We start from the raw sequence: 14766 nt of genomic DNA, 5'->3' as shown, positions 1-14766 counted from the left end.
TATGTCCTTTGAGCTTGGATAGAGTCTGATTTACATTTTAAAACACTTAAAATAAAGCCTTAATCTGAACACTCTTGAAAAAGCAGTGCCTCATGAACAACAAATCAATTATTTATTAACATTTATTAAATTCTTAGTATGTGCCAGGCATTGTGCTAGGTCCTGGGAACACATACAAAACTGAAACCCTCTCTACTTTTGAGGAGTTCAAAGGTTATAATTTCATAGGGTTTTGGACAGGCAACTAACTGCCCATTTGGAATTCTATCACATTTTTTAATATAACATGCTTTGGTGTAGATGCACAGAAACACCCCTCCTACATGTGTATATGTATATATGTTTATGTGCATATACACATACATATGTGCCCACATACATACATATTTATATAACATTCCTTGATAGAATGTTCTCTCTCTCTCTCTCTCTCTCTCTCTCTCTCTCTCTCTCTCTCCCCCTCCCTCCCTTCCTTCCTGTGATTGCACACATTTCAAAAACTATTTGAAAAAAAAATACATTCTTAATTATCTGACTTGGATAAAGAGTCTTCTAACCAATAAAAGCTTAAAAATATGTTGGTTTATTTTTAAAAAAACAGGAAATGACAAATAAGTACAAAAATCAAATTATGCAGAAAGACTTCTAAGTAGGTGAGAAGACACCACAGGTGGACACAAGAAAATGTTATTGTGAGAGGGCTGACTTAAAAGGAGTTGGGAAAAAATTAAGTACTTTAATGTAAAAAGTATCTAAAAAGGGGAAAGTGAAGTAGAAAGGGATGGACAAATAACTGAAGATAAGGAATGAGGAGACTAAAACAGAAATTAAGACATAAAACAATAACAACAGCAACAAAACAATGAAATATAGAGAGCTTGGATGAGTTGCTTTTAATTTCATGACACATGTTATTTCTTAAATGCAATTGTGGATTTCTGGCAAGCATTCTTTCTTGTTTTCTGAGGGCCAAAGAAAATTTTGGGAAAGGAACTTTCCTATTGAAAGGAGAGAGGGCAGAGGAGGGTCAAATTTCTTTTCCTGATCTCATAAAGTTCCTAAAGAGACTTCTGGGTCAGGACCCCTCCAGGGATGATTAAAGGCTATCTGGTGTCAGTGGGGTTTGCTTGGCAGGACTTCCATATGCCTGCAGAGACACTGATTACTTCTCATAGCAGCAGTGGAACTGTTTAGTTCACATTCATTAAAATTCTAAAACCATTATTAGCCTATTTTTGCCAGAAGAGTTCTCACAGTCAAAATCTTTGCCCTTTTAAATAAATTGTGCTTTTCCTTGCATAAGGTACACGGACTTCACAATGCACCCATTGCACACCATTGTCTCTCTCTCTTTTTTTTAAACCTTGGATTTGGAGACAGAAGACATAGATTCAAATCTGAGCTCTGCCATGAAATACCTATGTTACCTTAATCAAGTCATTTCCTTTTTCTGGGTCTCAGTCTCCTCATCTATTAAATTAAGGATATATACCTTACAAACTTTAGAACTCCTTCCAGCTCTAAAATGAAATTACCCTGTAATTAGACTTCCTAACTCCAGGTCCAACATTCAAGCCACTTCCTCACCTATTCACCATTTTCTTCAGTAAAAATCTCTCACTAGTCTGATATGTTGTAGAGGAGAGTATTCGTTAGGAGCACAATGAGACCTCTGAGGCTTCATTCAACTCTGTGGTCTCAAATAATTGGTTATCCATCTTGAGATGAGAGAAATTCCCAATTTGCAAGGCGGCCCTTTCCGGTTTTCAACAACACTAAATCATTTGGGAGTTTTACCTCATATAGAGTTGAAAGCCTCAGTTCTCTAATGTCACCATACTTTAATACCTCATCGATATTTACAATCTCCGCTGAAGCAGATTATAACTCCTCCATGACTTAAGAGTCATTGTCACTTGTGGCCTGAAATTTCACCCTATCAACAATCCATTGAGGATGCTCTCTTGACTAAGCTAGGGTGCTCCTCAGATATAGTGTTCTTAACTGCATCCTCAAATTCTTTCCAGCCTGGTAGATTCTTTTAAAGCTTGTTTTTGGATTGCTTTTGAGAACCCAGTGTCACTGATGATACAGGAAGGCATAAGAGTAGGGAGGGACATTAGGGGAAACAGTAGAATAAGAAATCTATCCTCTATGAATTATACTACTTTATCTAGAATAGGTCTTTAAATTGAATTTTTTCTCTTAAAAGTTCATTTTTTCTCCCTTATATACCTCCCCCTTCCATTGAACAACAAAAAAGGAAAAGAAAATAATGCTTCTCACAAATATTCATGGTCAAGTAAATCAAATTTCTACATTGGCCATGTCCAAATGTCCATGTCTTATTCTATACCATTATCTCTCTTTGTGAAAATAATAGCAGTTTCATCCTCAGAACTCCGGAATTGTGGATGGTTGTTGAATAGATCAGAATTTTCAAGTCTCTCAAAGTCTTTACAGTGGTTTTTGTGTTCTTGTGTGTGTGTGTGTGTGTGTGTGTGTGTGTGTGTTTTGATATAAATCATTTTTCTGGTTGTACTCATTTCATTCACAAGAGTTCATACGTCTTTCCCAATTTCCCTCAAAGAATCCCTTTCATTATTTCTTACAGCACAATATTAGTCCATCTCATTCATGTGTCATGCATGTCATTTGTTCAGCCAGCAGCCAATTGATGATCACCCCTTTAGTTTTTAGATCTTTGTATTACAAAAAGGAACTTTCATTATTTTTGAACATATGGGGCCTTTTCTCTTTTATTTATTTGGTATGTAATAGGATTATTACTAAAACCAGCACTTGATTCTCTGATGAGGAAGCCATGGTGGAATACATAGTTAGCCTAGACTTGGGTTCATGGTCCACCTCTGACACATACAGGCCAAGTGACCCTGGCCAAATTAATCTCTTATTATTCTCTAGACAACTTTTAAGTCTATAAGATGCAAAACAGGTGCTCATCTTCATTGGCAGAGGAAATCACTAGGAATTAATTATGCCAATGGAATCTCAGGAAAAACGAAAAAATCACCTAAAATTATTTTAAAAATATTTAAACAATTTATTCTTTGTAATTTTCTAGAAATTTTCTTACTTATCAGCAAGTTGTCAATTCACATATTTAGAAATTAAATGTTCATTCTATTAATTATTAAATGTAGGTATTATTAAATACATCATTCTATTAAAAATAGCCCTTTTGGTTTTTAATCTTTTTTAAAGGTTTTCATTAATCTCAGAAAACAAAAGTTACTCTAAGTTCTATTTGAGTGTATCAAAAATTGTTTTATTCTTGTGGGATTTCACTGTTCAGTAGTCTTGCAGCTAGTTGTCACATTGGATGGAGCTCAGCTCCTTGAGCCATGAAGACCTGAGTTCAAGTACAGTCTCAGACACTTGCTAACTGTGCGACCCTAAACAAATCATATATCCTCTATCTGCCTCAGCTTCCTCCACTGTAAAGTAGGGATCAACATAATACCTACCTAATAGGATTGTTGTAAGGATCAAATGAGGTAATATCTCTAGAATACTTAGCACAGTGCCTAGCACATAGTAGGTACTTAGTAAATGCTTTTTCCCTTCCATTCTCCCTTCATGCTTGAACAAGTAAGTTGCAGTTTGTGATATTTTATATATATATAGTTCTCCATCTAAAGTGTCTGTACCCTCTATTTTTTAATTCTATTTTTTCTTTTTTCTTTATTTAGTATTTTGTTTTTCTCCAATTACATGTAAAAAACTATTTTTAACAACTATTTTTAAAACTCTGAGCTCCAAATTCTCTCCCTTCCTCCCCTCATAGGTTATACATGTGTAGTTATGGAAAACATTTCCTTATTAATCATGTTGTGAAAGAAAATAGACAAAAAAGAAGAGGAAAAATAAAGTAAAAAATATGCTTCAATCTATTTTCAGACACCATCAGTTCTTTCTCTGGGGATGGATAGCATTCTGCATCATACATCCTTCAGAGTTGTCTTCAATCATTGTATTGCTGAGAATAGCTAAGTAATTCATAGCTGATCATCCCACAACATTGCTGTTACTTTACACACAGTACATTTAACTTTGCATCAGCTCATGTTAGTCTTTCCAGTTCTTTTCTGAAAGCAACCTGCTCATCATTTCTTTTTTAAAAAATGTTTTTATTTTTATTTTTAAAAAAGCATTAACAAATAATTATTGTACCAAAAGATTCATTCATAGTGTTACGTGATAATTACCCTATTAAAAATGTTCATTGTGAATAATAGCCAATGGCAAATGAGGACAGTGTCCAGACCTGTGATTTAATTGATATATAGAGAACTTCAGGTGAGAAAACTCTGTGCCAATGTAGATCTGCAACTGATATGCTATTTATAATGTTAGAGAATTAGAGTTGCCTGGGACACTGAAAGATTAACAGACTTGCCCAGGAACAGACATTAGCAAAAATATGCCTCCAGAGAGACCTACTGTATGAATGCTAATAGCGATAATGTTTTTTATATGGCACTCTCAGATTTGCAAAGCACTTCACAAATATTATTTCATTCCATCCTCAAAACCAACCTTGAGGGGCAGCTAGGTGGTGCAGTGGATAGAGCACCGGCCATGGATTCAGGAGGACCTGAGTTCGAATCTAGACTCAGACACTTAACACTTACTAGCTGTGTGATCCTGGACAAGTCACTTAATCTCAATTGCCTCACCAAAAAAACCAAAAACAACAACAACAACAACAACAACAAAAACCCAACAATCCTGAGAGGCAGGTGTCATTATTGTTCCAAATTTACAGATGAGGAAACAAAGAGAGAGATTAAATTACTTGCTTAGAGCCACTGATGATCAAAAATATACAAGAATACTTAACATTTCCTTATGTTAAATTTGGCTTGGCTTCAGATAAAAAAAAAGAATAAAGGAATTAATTTGACTTTTAGATTGCCTCAGAAATTATGAGTGATAGGGCAGTAGGGCAGTGGGTAAGGGCTCTGAACTTGGAGTTAGGAAGAATAGAATTAAAATCCAGTCTAATATACCTACTAGTTGTGTAACATTGGGCAAGTAACTTAATCTTCCTCAGCCTCAGTTTCCTCATCTTTAAAATGGGAATGTTAATATTAGTAGCACCTGCCCTACAGGGTTGTTGTGAGGATAAAATGAGACCTTATTTGTGAAATGCTTTCCAAACCTTAAAGCTGCTCATCATTTCTTATAGCATATGTCTTATAGCACAATAGCATTCCATCATAATCATGTAGACCACTCATTCAGCTTTTCCCCAATTGATGGGCATCCTCTCAATTTCCAACTCTTTGCCACCTGAAAAGAGCTGCTATAAATATTTTTGTACCCATAGGTCATTTTTCCTTTTTATTTTTTAATCTCTTTTTGGATACAGACCTAGTAGTGGTATTGCTAGATCAAAGCTTTTATAGCCCTTTCAATAGAGTTCCAAATTGCTCTACAGAATGGTTGAATCAGTTTACAACTCCACCAAGAGTGAATTAATGTATCATTTTTCTCACATCCCCTCCAATATGAGTTATTTTCCTCTTCTGTTCTATTAGCCAACCTAACAGGTATTAGGTAGTACCCCAGAATTCTTTTGATTTGCATTTCTCCAATCAATAATGAATGAGAACATTTTTTTTCATATGACTATAGATAGCTATTACCTGTGATTCTATTACTAAGAAATCATTCTCGGGGGCAGCTATGTGGCACAATGGATAAAGCACCGGCCCTGGATTTAGGAGGACCTGAGTTCAAATCAGGCCTCAGACACTTGACACTTACTAGCTGTGTGACCCTGGGCAAGTCACTTAACCCACATTGCCCCAGGGTGGGGGATCATTCTAAGGAATCATTCCTGGTTATTATGATCTTCTTTGAAGAAAAAGAAAACCTTAATATTGATTATAATGAAAAATTAACCTATGTCTTAATATTTTACAGGGTGACAGTGGAAACCAAGGTGAAAAAGGTGCTCAGGTATGATTCTTCCCACTTCTCCCAACTTTCAGATTAATAACATAATCAAAGTTCATCTCTGCCTTTCTCTGTTCTAGTTAGCTCCTTTTCTGTCATTTTTTCCCTAGTTTTGTCTTTCATATCCATCTTTTAGGTACTATTTCTATCTCATACCTTTAGATCCTCTCCCCTAGGATTTAGCATTCTTTACATTTAATGCTATAATGATATGAACTAAGATGTTTTCCTAGCTAAAAACAAATGGTTTAAGTAGAACTCTGCTATTACTGTGGAAATTGGTGGTTTTATTAGTTTGTTTTGTTTCGTTTTTAGGACACTTAATTGTCATGGTAAGGGAATGGAGGATCCTATTTGATTGAAAGAAAACCTTTTATGCAGTGAAGCTGCCTGGATCAAAGATACTCACAAACAAATTGTACTGATTGATCTTTCATTTACCTGAATTTAGAAATACATTTTTTCATCCAAAAATCTTCATTCTACTATCCTGACATCCACCATACTGGTGGATTTTTAAAAATGCCACATCAAAATTTTTAAACAGGTTTAAAAGTTTTTCATGTGGATTTAAGTAAATGGGTAACTTAGAGGTGAACGAAACTCCCCCAAACTTTGGACAGGTAAAGGAAAAAAAATTAAGATGTACATGGGCTATAAGTATTTTTAAAAGAAAAACTGAAAAGCTCTTACTTGTTAGGGTGAAAATGCCTAGAATTCACAACAAATCTTTATTATCTTAATAGTTTTTAACAGTTATACCTTTGAAACTGTCTTCTGAATTTTTTTTCATTTTTATTAATGAACTTAAAGTATTACCTTTTGAATGTAGATCTTGGTGCCTCTCTGCATTTTCCTACTTCCCCTATGAATTATGGGATATGATCCTGTGAGTGCATTTGGGGCAAATTTCCCAGTGGTTTAGTAAGTTCATAAACGTTAAGTGCCATCAGATACTCCCTAAGACAATAAGTTGTAGGGAAGGGACTAAATCTATTTTGGCAAAGGGAGTTTTCTCACTGGGAAATATGAATGAAATCATGGGTTTAACTTTTTTAAAGTAAATTTATACTGCTTAATGCACTAATGTTTATTTGGAAATTCATGTCTGAATTGCTTTGCATCTGAATCGTCTATGAATTCACAGTTAGATAATTCCCCAATGTGTTTTATTTCCACCCAAGTTATCATTCCCTACCTTTTCTATATCATCTTTCATTTAATCTTCCTTCCTAATTGTTCCTATTTGTTAAATTTTCTGTGGATTTACCTTCTGGTACTTTGTATAACTCATTTTTCACATTTTAAAAAATTTTTATTTATTTATTTGTTTGTTTGTTTGTTTATTGCGGGGCAATGAGGGTTAAGTGACTTGCCCAGGGTCACACAGCTAGGAAGTGTCAAGTGTCTGAGGACAGATTTGGACTCAGGTCCTCATGAATCCAGGGCCAGTGCTACCACCTAGCTGCCTCCACTTTGTATAACTCATACCCAGATTATAGATCTGTGATTCTGGCCACAAAGCATTAATGACATTTTCAATTCAATTTAATATGTTATTAATTAATGGAATATAGAATTAAATGGGATTTTTACATATTTGCTAATAATGTTTTATGTTCTTTAAAGGGTCAAAAGGGAGAAAATGGAAGATCAGGAGAACCAGGACCACAGGTATTTTTTTTAAGGAAACAGAACATAATTGAGAGTGTGTGTGTGTGTGTGTGTGTGTGTGTGTGTATAAAATCTTCCCCTTTTAACAGGTATATCTAAATAAAAATAAAGATAATATTGGAGTAGGGATGTTGACTTTTTATTTTGGAGACATGAGCAAGCATAAAATTTTGGATACTAAACAGATGACAGCCCAGTGTGTTGTGTGTTTGTTTTCTTGGAGCAGGGAGCAGCTCCTGCTGTGTGGGTTGTAGGTCTGTTGTAGGTTGTAAGTCTCATTGCTCTGCTTGCTCTTACATGTGATCTTGAGAGGAAAGAAACCACCCACATCTTGGAGTCATTTACTGAAGTCAAAGGAAACTCACTCTCCTGCTGTGAATGGCAGCAGCTATGGAAAGAGAGGCAAGGGATATAGAAAGTAAAAGCTGGAAGAGACCATAGAGGTCATCCAGTTCAATTCCTATATTTGACAGATGAAGAAACTGAAGCTTCGAAAGCTCAGGAGACTTGAATAAAGCCATATGATCTGTAAATGGCACAACTGGGATGTTGCTTCCCATTTAGTACTTTTGGCACCATGACATCCTGCCTTCTATAGGTGTCACTACATGGAAGAAGATGACCTTCCCATTCATCTTTCATGTAATTATAAAGGAGGGGTAGGAACACTGGTCTTGGAGTTTGGAGGACTTAAGTTCAAACTCTGCCTCTGACACTTATTAGCTGTATGCCGCTTGACAAATCATTTAATCTATATCACTCGGTTTCCTCAGCTGTAAAGTGGTGATAATTATAATACCTACCTCATGGGGTTGCTGTGAGTTTCATATGGGATGATCAGCTTTGACTTTACTTTCAAATAAGGTCGAGGGCTTTGCAAAATTTAAAAGTTCTATTATTGAAGGATCTACATTAAATCCTTGCTATAATGAATCTATTTTGCTTGAAGGAAGCTCTAAATTTTAATTAGAAATTAGTGAAAAGTTTCACTTTTTTTCCAGCCACATTCATAGACCCCTTAAAAATCTATCCTTGCTTCCCATTGGTCAGAAATGTGCCAGTAAATGCTTAACAATCATATTTCCAGAAAAAGAAAAAAGTGCACGATATGCTTTTGAGTTTAATCTGCATTATTAACATTATCTCTATCACTTTCTTAAATCCAGACTATTAATAAATAAACAAACAAACAAATAAAGCCCTGATTTGTAGTGGTTGCCAGTTTTTGCAGTATTAATGCTTACACTGAAAATTTAATAATTTGTTCTTGTAAGCTGGTTCAGGCTGGCTCCAACACACCCCCATTTTAAGAATCTGTGCTAACTGTGCTAACCCTATATAGTGAAAACTGGTAGTTTAACACATTTCAGATTACTCAGAATATTTAGGACTGTATCAGCTGTGACTGCTGCCTTAACCAGCAAGAATGCCTGCTGCCTACTCCTGAAATATATGTTCCCTTCCCCCATATACCTTTCAAAGAAAATAAGTCAAATCAAAAAGCATTTATTAAATGCCTGTTGTTTACCAGGCACTGCACTACGTAATGGGTATACAAAGAAAGTTAAAAGGCAGCCTGGGCTCTCAGGAAGCTCAAAGTCTAATGAGGGAGACAACATTCAAATGACTATGTACAACCTCATGCATACGAATGTATGCACACACACACACACACACACACACACACACACACAGGATAAATGGCAAATAATCACAAAAGGATGATGGCACTTCTATTAAGGAGAACTAGAAAAGTCTTCTTGAAGAAAGTGGGACATTAGCTGGAGACAAGGGAAGCCAGGAGGTAGAAATGACGAGGACGAGAATTTCAGAAGGATCTGCTTTTAAAAAGAGAGTTTATGCTCTTATAGGATCTGGCTCCTTAAGAGTAAACTCTTTAAGATTTGTGGGAAAATAGCAATAAATTCTTTCTGGGTTCCATTCCTTTTCTTGAGAGCCTAAAGCTAAAAGGCTCAATCAGTTGCTAAGTTCCAATAGTATGTGGACTTGGCTGGCATCCCTGAGTGGGGGAGGAAGGTTGATTAGGGAGCAGATATTTGGGAAATGTATAAGTATCTTAACCTCTTTACTGTGGCTGAATTCTCCTATACCTGCCAGTTTACGAAATCCTTCACATATGGATTTTTTTGGCCTTAATGATATATATCAAGTCCAAGTAAATGTTTCTCCCACAAACTCAGCATTAATCTCTCTTTTTAAAATGTATTTATGGTTGACAGCTGTTTTCTTTTCCCATTGCAATTTAGTTGTAATACTTTACATCAACCCTTTTTATCTGTTCCCCTACCCTATCCTTCAGTGGTTTTTGACTACAGCAGGATAAAGTTTACCTTCACATTCCTTAGTTGTGTAAACATGTTTTCAAATTTTGCTTCAAGGTAAGATGGAGTCTGGGGAAGAAGGCGACAGATATTTTACTCTATGGAATGTTTCTTACTGGATTCCTGTTTTTCCCCATGAAAGTTATTCCACTTACAAATGCATTTGTTTTATTTTTAATTTATGAGAACATGATTTTTATTCACTTTTGTATGTGTGTGTGTGTGTGCTCATAACAGGAATGACTTCAGCCTTTTTTCTTTCACCTTTATTTCCTCCATTTAGATTTTTCACAATCAAAATACATTATGGAAAGTAACCATGGTATAGTGGTTAGAGAACTGGCCTTGGAAGTTGAAAGGTTTGAGTTAAAGTCCTACCCTTGACATACACTGCTTTCTGACCCTGGGCAAGGCCCTAACCTATCACTGCTCCAGAAAATTCTTGAGATTATAGAGATGATGTTGATCTGCATGAGATGAGGCAGTTTATTAAACCAATGAAAGCCAAGGTTCAACTTTAAAAAGAAAAAAAAAAGCTTATGATATCGATTGAAGCTGTCAAAACTAATTTTGATACTGTACAAGAAATATTTAGAACTTTCTTATTTTATTGTAGCCTGGACTTCTCTGGGTATGTTTTGAGCATGCCCAGAGAAACTCAGGCTACAATATATTACATTGCCTTATTGCTCAAGTGTCCCACCTGAAAACTGGATTAAGCAGTGTTAATATATGTGTGAAATAGTTATATTCTTACCCCTTGGACTTGAAATGAATGCAGAAAGCCCCGATGGAATAAGAATGTAGAAAATTAGTATTTTTCATTGCTTTCCTGAAGGTTTATGTTATCTTAAATATAGCATTTGATTCATATATGGAAGTGATGGATGAGACTGAAGTTAAGATAAGCCCTACTAAGGTCAAATGTCTGGTCTAAGGTAAATGATTGAATGCCACTTATGACTCAAGAAGCTGTGAGTGTTTTCTCTTTCATGTTTAAGTCAATATAGGCAATGCTTCTCCTGTAGGATGGTATGTGGTATAATACAAATTGATTATCTTAACCACTTAGTTTAGTAGCTGATGGTATTATTTAGGTATTAGCAGTAATGAGAGATGACTCTGATTTTGGGGATTAATTTTATTGCTTTCACTATGCAATACAAATTAATGGTCAATAAGCATTTAAGACCTATAGGCTGCATAGACTTTGGGCCAAGTGTGCCTAGCTCAAGAATCACACTGAGATGTAACATGGATTAATGGAAAGAATGCTGCCTTTGGAGTAAGAGGGTCTGTGATCAGATGCCAGCTTTACCATGTGCTGCCTGTGTAACCTTGGACAAGTCACTTGATCTCTCTGGGCCTCAGTTTCTTCATCTGTTAAATGAAGGGGTTGAAGTCTATGGCCTCTGAATGATGGTACTGATGAGATAAAGGGAAAAAAACCCAACAACAACAAACTACCATGCCTGTTCTCAAAGAGTTTAAATTCCACTGGGGGTAAGGTAGGGTGGACACACAAGTACCCTATCCAAAAGTAGATATAATGCAAGTTATGAAGTCAAACAGGCAAAGAGAAGGTCCTGGCAAAGTGTTGTAGCTAAATATAAAGAGGAGAAAGACCATTCAGCTGGAGGGGAAAGGCATACTTGAACAGACTGTTGAGGGATTCTGAAAGAAAATGAAAGTTTTTTGCAGGTATTGTTGTTCAGTTGTGTCCAATTCTTTATGACCCCATGGATCAAGAAGTCCAAGGTCTTTTCTTGGCAAAGATAATAGAGTGGTTTGCTGTTTCTTTCTCCTAGATGAATTAAGGCAAACAGAGGTATAGTGACTTGCCCAGGGTCATATAGCAAGTAAAGGTCTGAGGTCAGATTTGACTTTGGGTCTTATTAAATCCAGGCTCAGCCCTCTATACAGTAGTGGGCTGTCTAGTTTCTTCTATGTAGTTGCACATATACTTCTGTACAAATGCACATGTGTGAGAGAAGGCATGCTAAATTCAGGGCATATCTGGCTTATCATTTGATTTGGCTGAAACATAGGGTGCAACGAAGGAAGCATCATGAAATACCAAGTTTTGAGAGACAGGATATGGCATCTTAAATGTCAGGCCCACTTGTATTTTGTCCTGTGGAATGAAATAAGTATTGTGATTCCCATTAGTAGAAGGTAATAAGGTACAATCTACCCCATGAGTAAGGGACAGATGCTGTATCTTCACACTGTTTTGGAAGTTGTCCTAGTAACAGTGAGTACCTACCTAGCCCACTTCTGCTTTAGCCTAGGTTCTTTTAAGCTCATTCTTTGGTTTTCAGTGTAGAAAATCATACACTTGTGGTAGCTGGGTGGTGCAGTGGTTAAAGCACCAGCCCTGGATTCAGGAGGACCTGAGTTGAAATCTGGCCTCAGACACTTGACACTTACTTGCTGTATGACCCTGGGTAAGTCGCTTAATCCTCATTGCCCCACAAAAAGAAAATCATTCACTTCCATCATTTAATACATTTGACATCAATATTTATCATTTATTTTGCTCCAATTATCTACTCTTGAAAAATGTCCAGACTTACAGCTTGTGCCTCATTTCACATGAAAACTCATATCCTTCCCCAATGTCGTGTGACTCTTGCATCATATTTTTACTAAAAATGAGAGGCGACACAAGAGACAGAGACAGAGAGAGAGAGAGACAGAGAGCCACTAGACACAGATTCAGATCAGGTGGCTCAAGTCCTAAGATATTTACTAGCTGTGTGACTCTGGAAGGTCACATAGCCACTGTCTGCCTCAGTTTTCTCATCTGGGAAATGGGGATAATAATACAAAATATTCCCAACTGTTATTGAAAAGATAAAATGAAATAATATTTATAAATCACTTAGCACATAGTAGGTGCTTAATAAAATCTTGTTTGATTCATTCATTCTCATTTAGTACCAAGTAATATGTTGTATGCCTGGCAAATAATCCATTCTGTGTTCTCAGTGTAACAGCTAATGATATTCCTATAGCATAACATTTTAGGTTGCTTCCTCTCTGACCCCTATTTCAACACCCCAGACAGCTCAAATGCAGGTGTATATCACAGGAATCTGTCCTCATAAAGACAGATTAAAGGGCAGACAAATGGCACATTAGATACAACACTGGACCTGGGGTCAGGAAGACTTGAGTTCAAATGTGCACTGAGACACTTACTAGTTATATGATCCTGGGTAAGTCACTTAACTCAGTTTGCCTCAGTTTTTTCATATGTAAAATGAGCTAGAGAAGGAAATGCCAAACTACTCCAGTATCTTTGCCCAAAAAAAAATCCCAAATGAGGTCATGAAGAGCTGGACATGACTGAAACAACTGAACAAGACAAAGCAATAGGAAGTCACTGAATTGTTAAGAAGGAGAGCGATGATCAGAATTGTGAATTAGGAAGACTATTTGGGTAAGTGTGCTATGCTGTGTACAACATTTTGGTTTAAATTGTAATAAACATGGTGCTTTGAGGTCATAAAGATCTTCATGAATATTTTATTTTATCTTGTATCCCTTCATATACATTTTAGAATGAATTCCTATAGTTTCAAATAAATTCACAACAATGATCATACATTAAGTAAATAGAACACATAAATCTTCTTTTTTTAAATTATAAAATGTTTTTCCTTTCCCTTCCTATTTATTTCTATAGGGAATTCCAGGCTACCATGGAGCAAAAGGAGAGGTATGTACTCAGTTTCCCTTTCAATTAATCTTCAATTATTTTGAATGAATATTGTTACAACAATATAACTGTTGAACTTTGAATACCAAACTGCATACTATGTGAGATAAATTTGAAATAAATTCCTTCCATTGAATTTTTACATCATCTGGCCTTATTCTCACTGATATTAAGTTGCTCTGAAATACATTGGTTAAATTTAACTTCCAAGTGGGTTTTCACCTTTTCTACCCATTGTTTAGTGATAACTTTAGAGTCCTCTTTTCAAGGATAAACATCACTGGCATAAGCAATACAAGCTAATTGTTGTTATTTATAACTGTTAAAATACAAAGAAGGACTGCAGGAAAAAAAATTGGGAAGTGTTGGACAACTAGGTCATGATAATAACATTACTGTGTTTTCTACAAGGCTACTGATGCCATTAACCCACTATGAGGAGGGCTTCTCCTTTAAGTTGCTATTTTTTGTTGATGTCTTTTGTTTTTATACATCACTATACCTTTCCCTAATAGTCTACTGATTCTTCCTCCAACTTCCAAGAACTAGTCTATAAAATTGGTATTTTAAAGAAATAAAAGAGGAACATATCAGCAAAACTTATCAATACATTGAAAGAGTCTGAAAATATGTACAATATACAACTTTTATGGACTTTCTACCTCTGCAGAGGGGTAGGGGTTAATGAGTCTTCTCATATCTCTTTTTTTGAGTCATGTTTATTCATTATAATTTTCTAACATTCACTTTTAATTGTACATTTTTGTATACTTGTGTGGCTGTACTGATTCATCATCAATAATGAATTAGTGTTCCTATCTTTTCACAATCCCTTCACCATTAACTATTCCATCTTTCTGTCATATTTGCCAATTTTCCAGTTAACAAATATAGTTTAGTCTACTCTTTATGTGTCTTTATTCTTTTAATATTTTTCTTTTCTCTAATGGCTATAGCAACGATTTCTAGAACTACATTAAATAATAGCGAGGAGAGGGGGAATTCTTGCTTTACTCCTGTATTCATTGGGAATAGTCCTGT

The 14766-nt window shown here is 35.7% G+C and overlaps 1 protein-coding gene across 1 annotated transcript in view; it reads left to right on the top strand.

The window, feature by feature from the left end:
- The window catches only part of COL21A1 (collagen type XXI alpha 1 chain), a 236272-nt gene that overhangs the window by 211432 nt on the left and 10074 nt on the right, over positions 1-14766 (top strand). Inside the window, exons 23-25 of the mRNA XM_044000075.1 lie at positions 5953-5988; positions 7615-7659; positions 13693-13725. Coding sequence (XP_043856010.1) covers positions 5953-5988; positions 7615-7659; positions 13693-13725 — 114 coding nt within the window. The remainder of the gene's footprint in view (positions 1-5952; positions 5989-7614; positions 7660-13692; positions 13726-14766) is intronic.

This window comes from Dromiciops gliroides, chromosome 4 (genome assembly GCF_019393635.1).
Source record: "Dromiciops gliroides isolate mDroGli1 chromosome 4, mDroGli1.pri, whole genome shotgun sequence".
NCBI classification, from domain to species: domain Eukaryota; kingdom Metazoa; phylum Chordata; class Mammalia; order Microbiotheria; family Microbiotheriidae; genus Dromiciops; species Dromiciops gliroides.
This window is presented reverse-complemented; position numbering and strand designations above follow the sequence as displayed.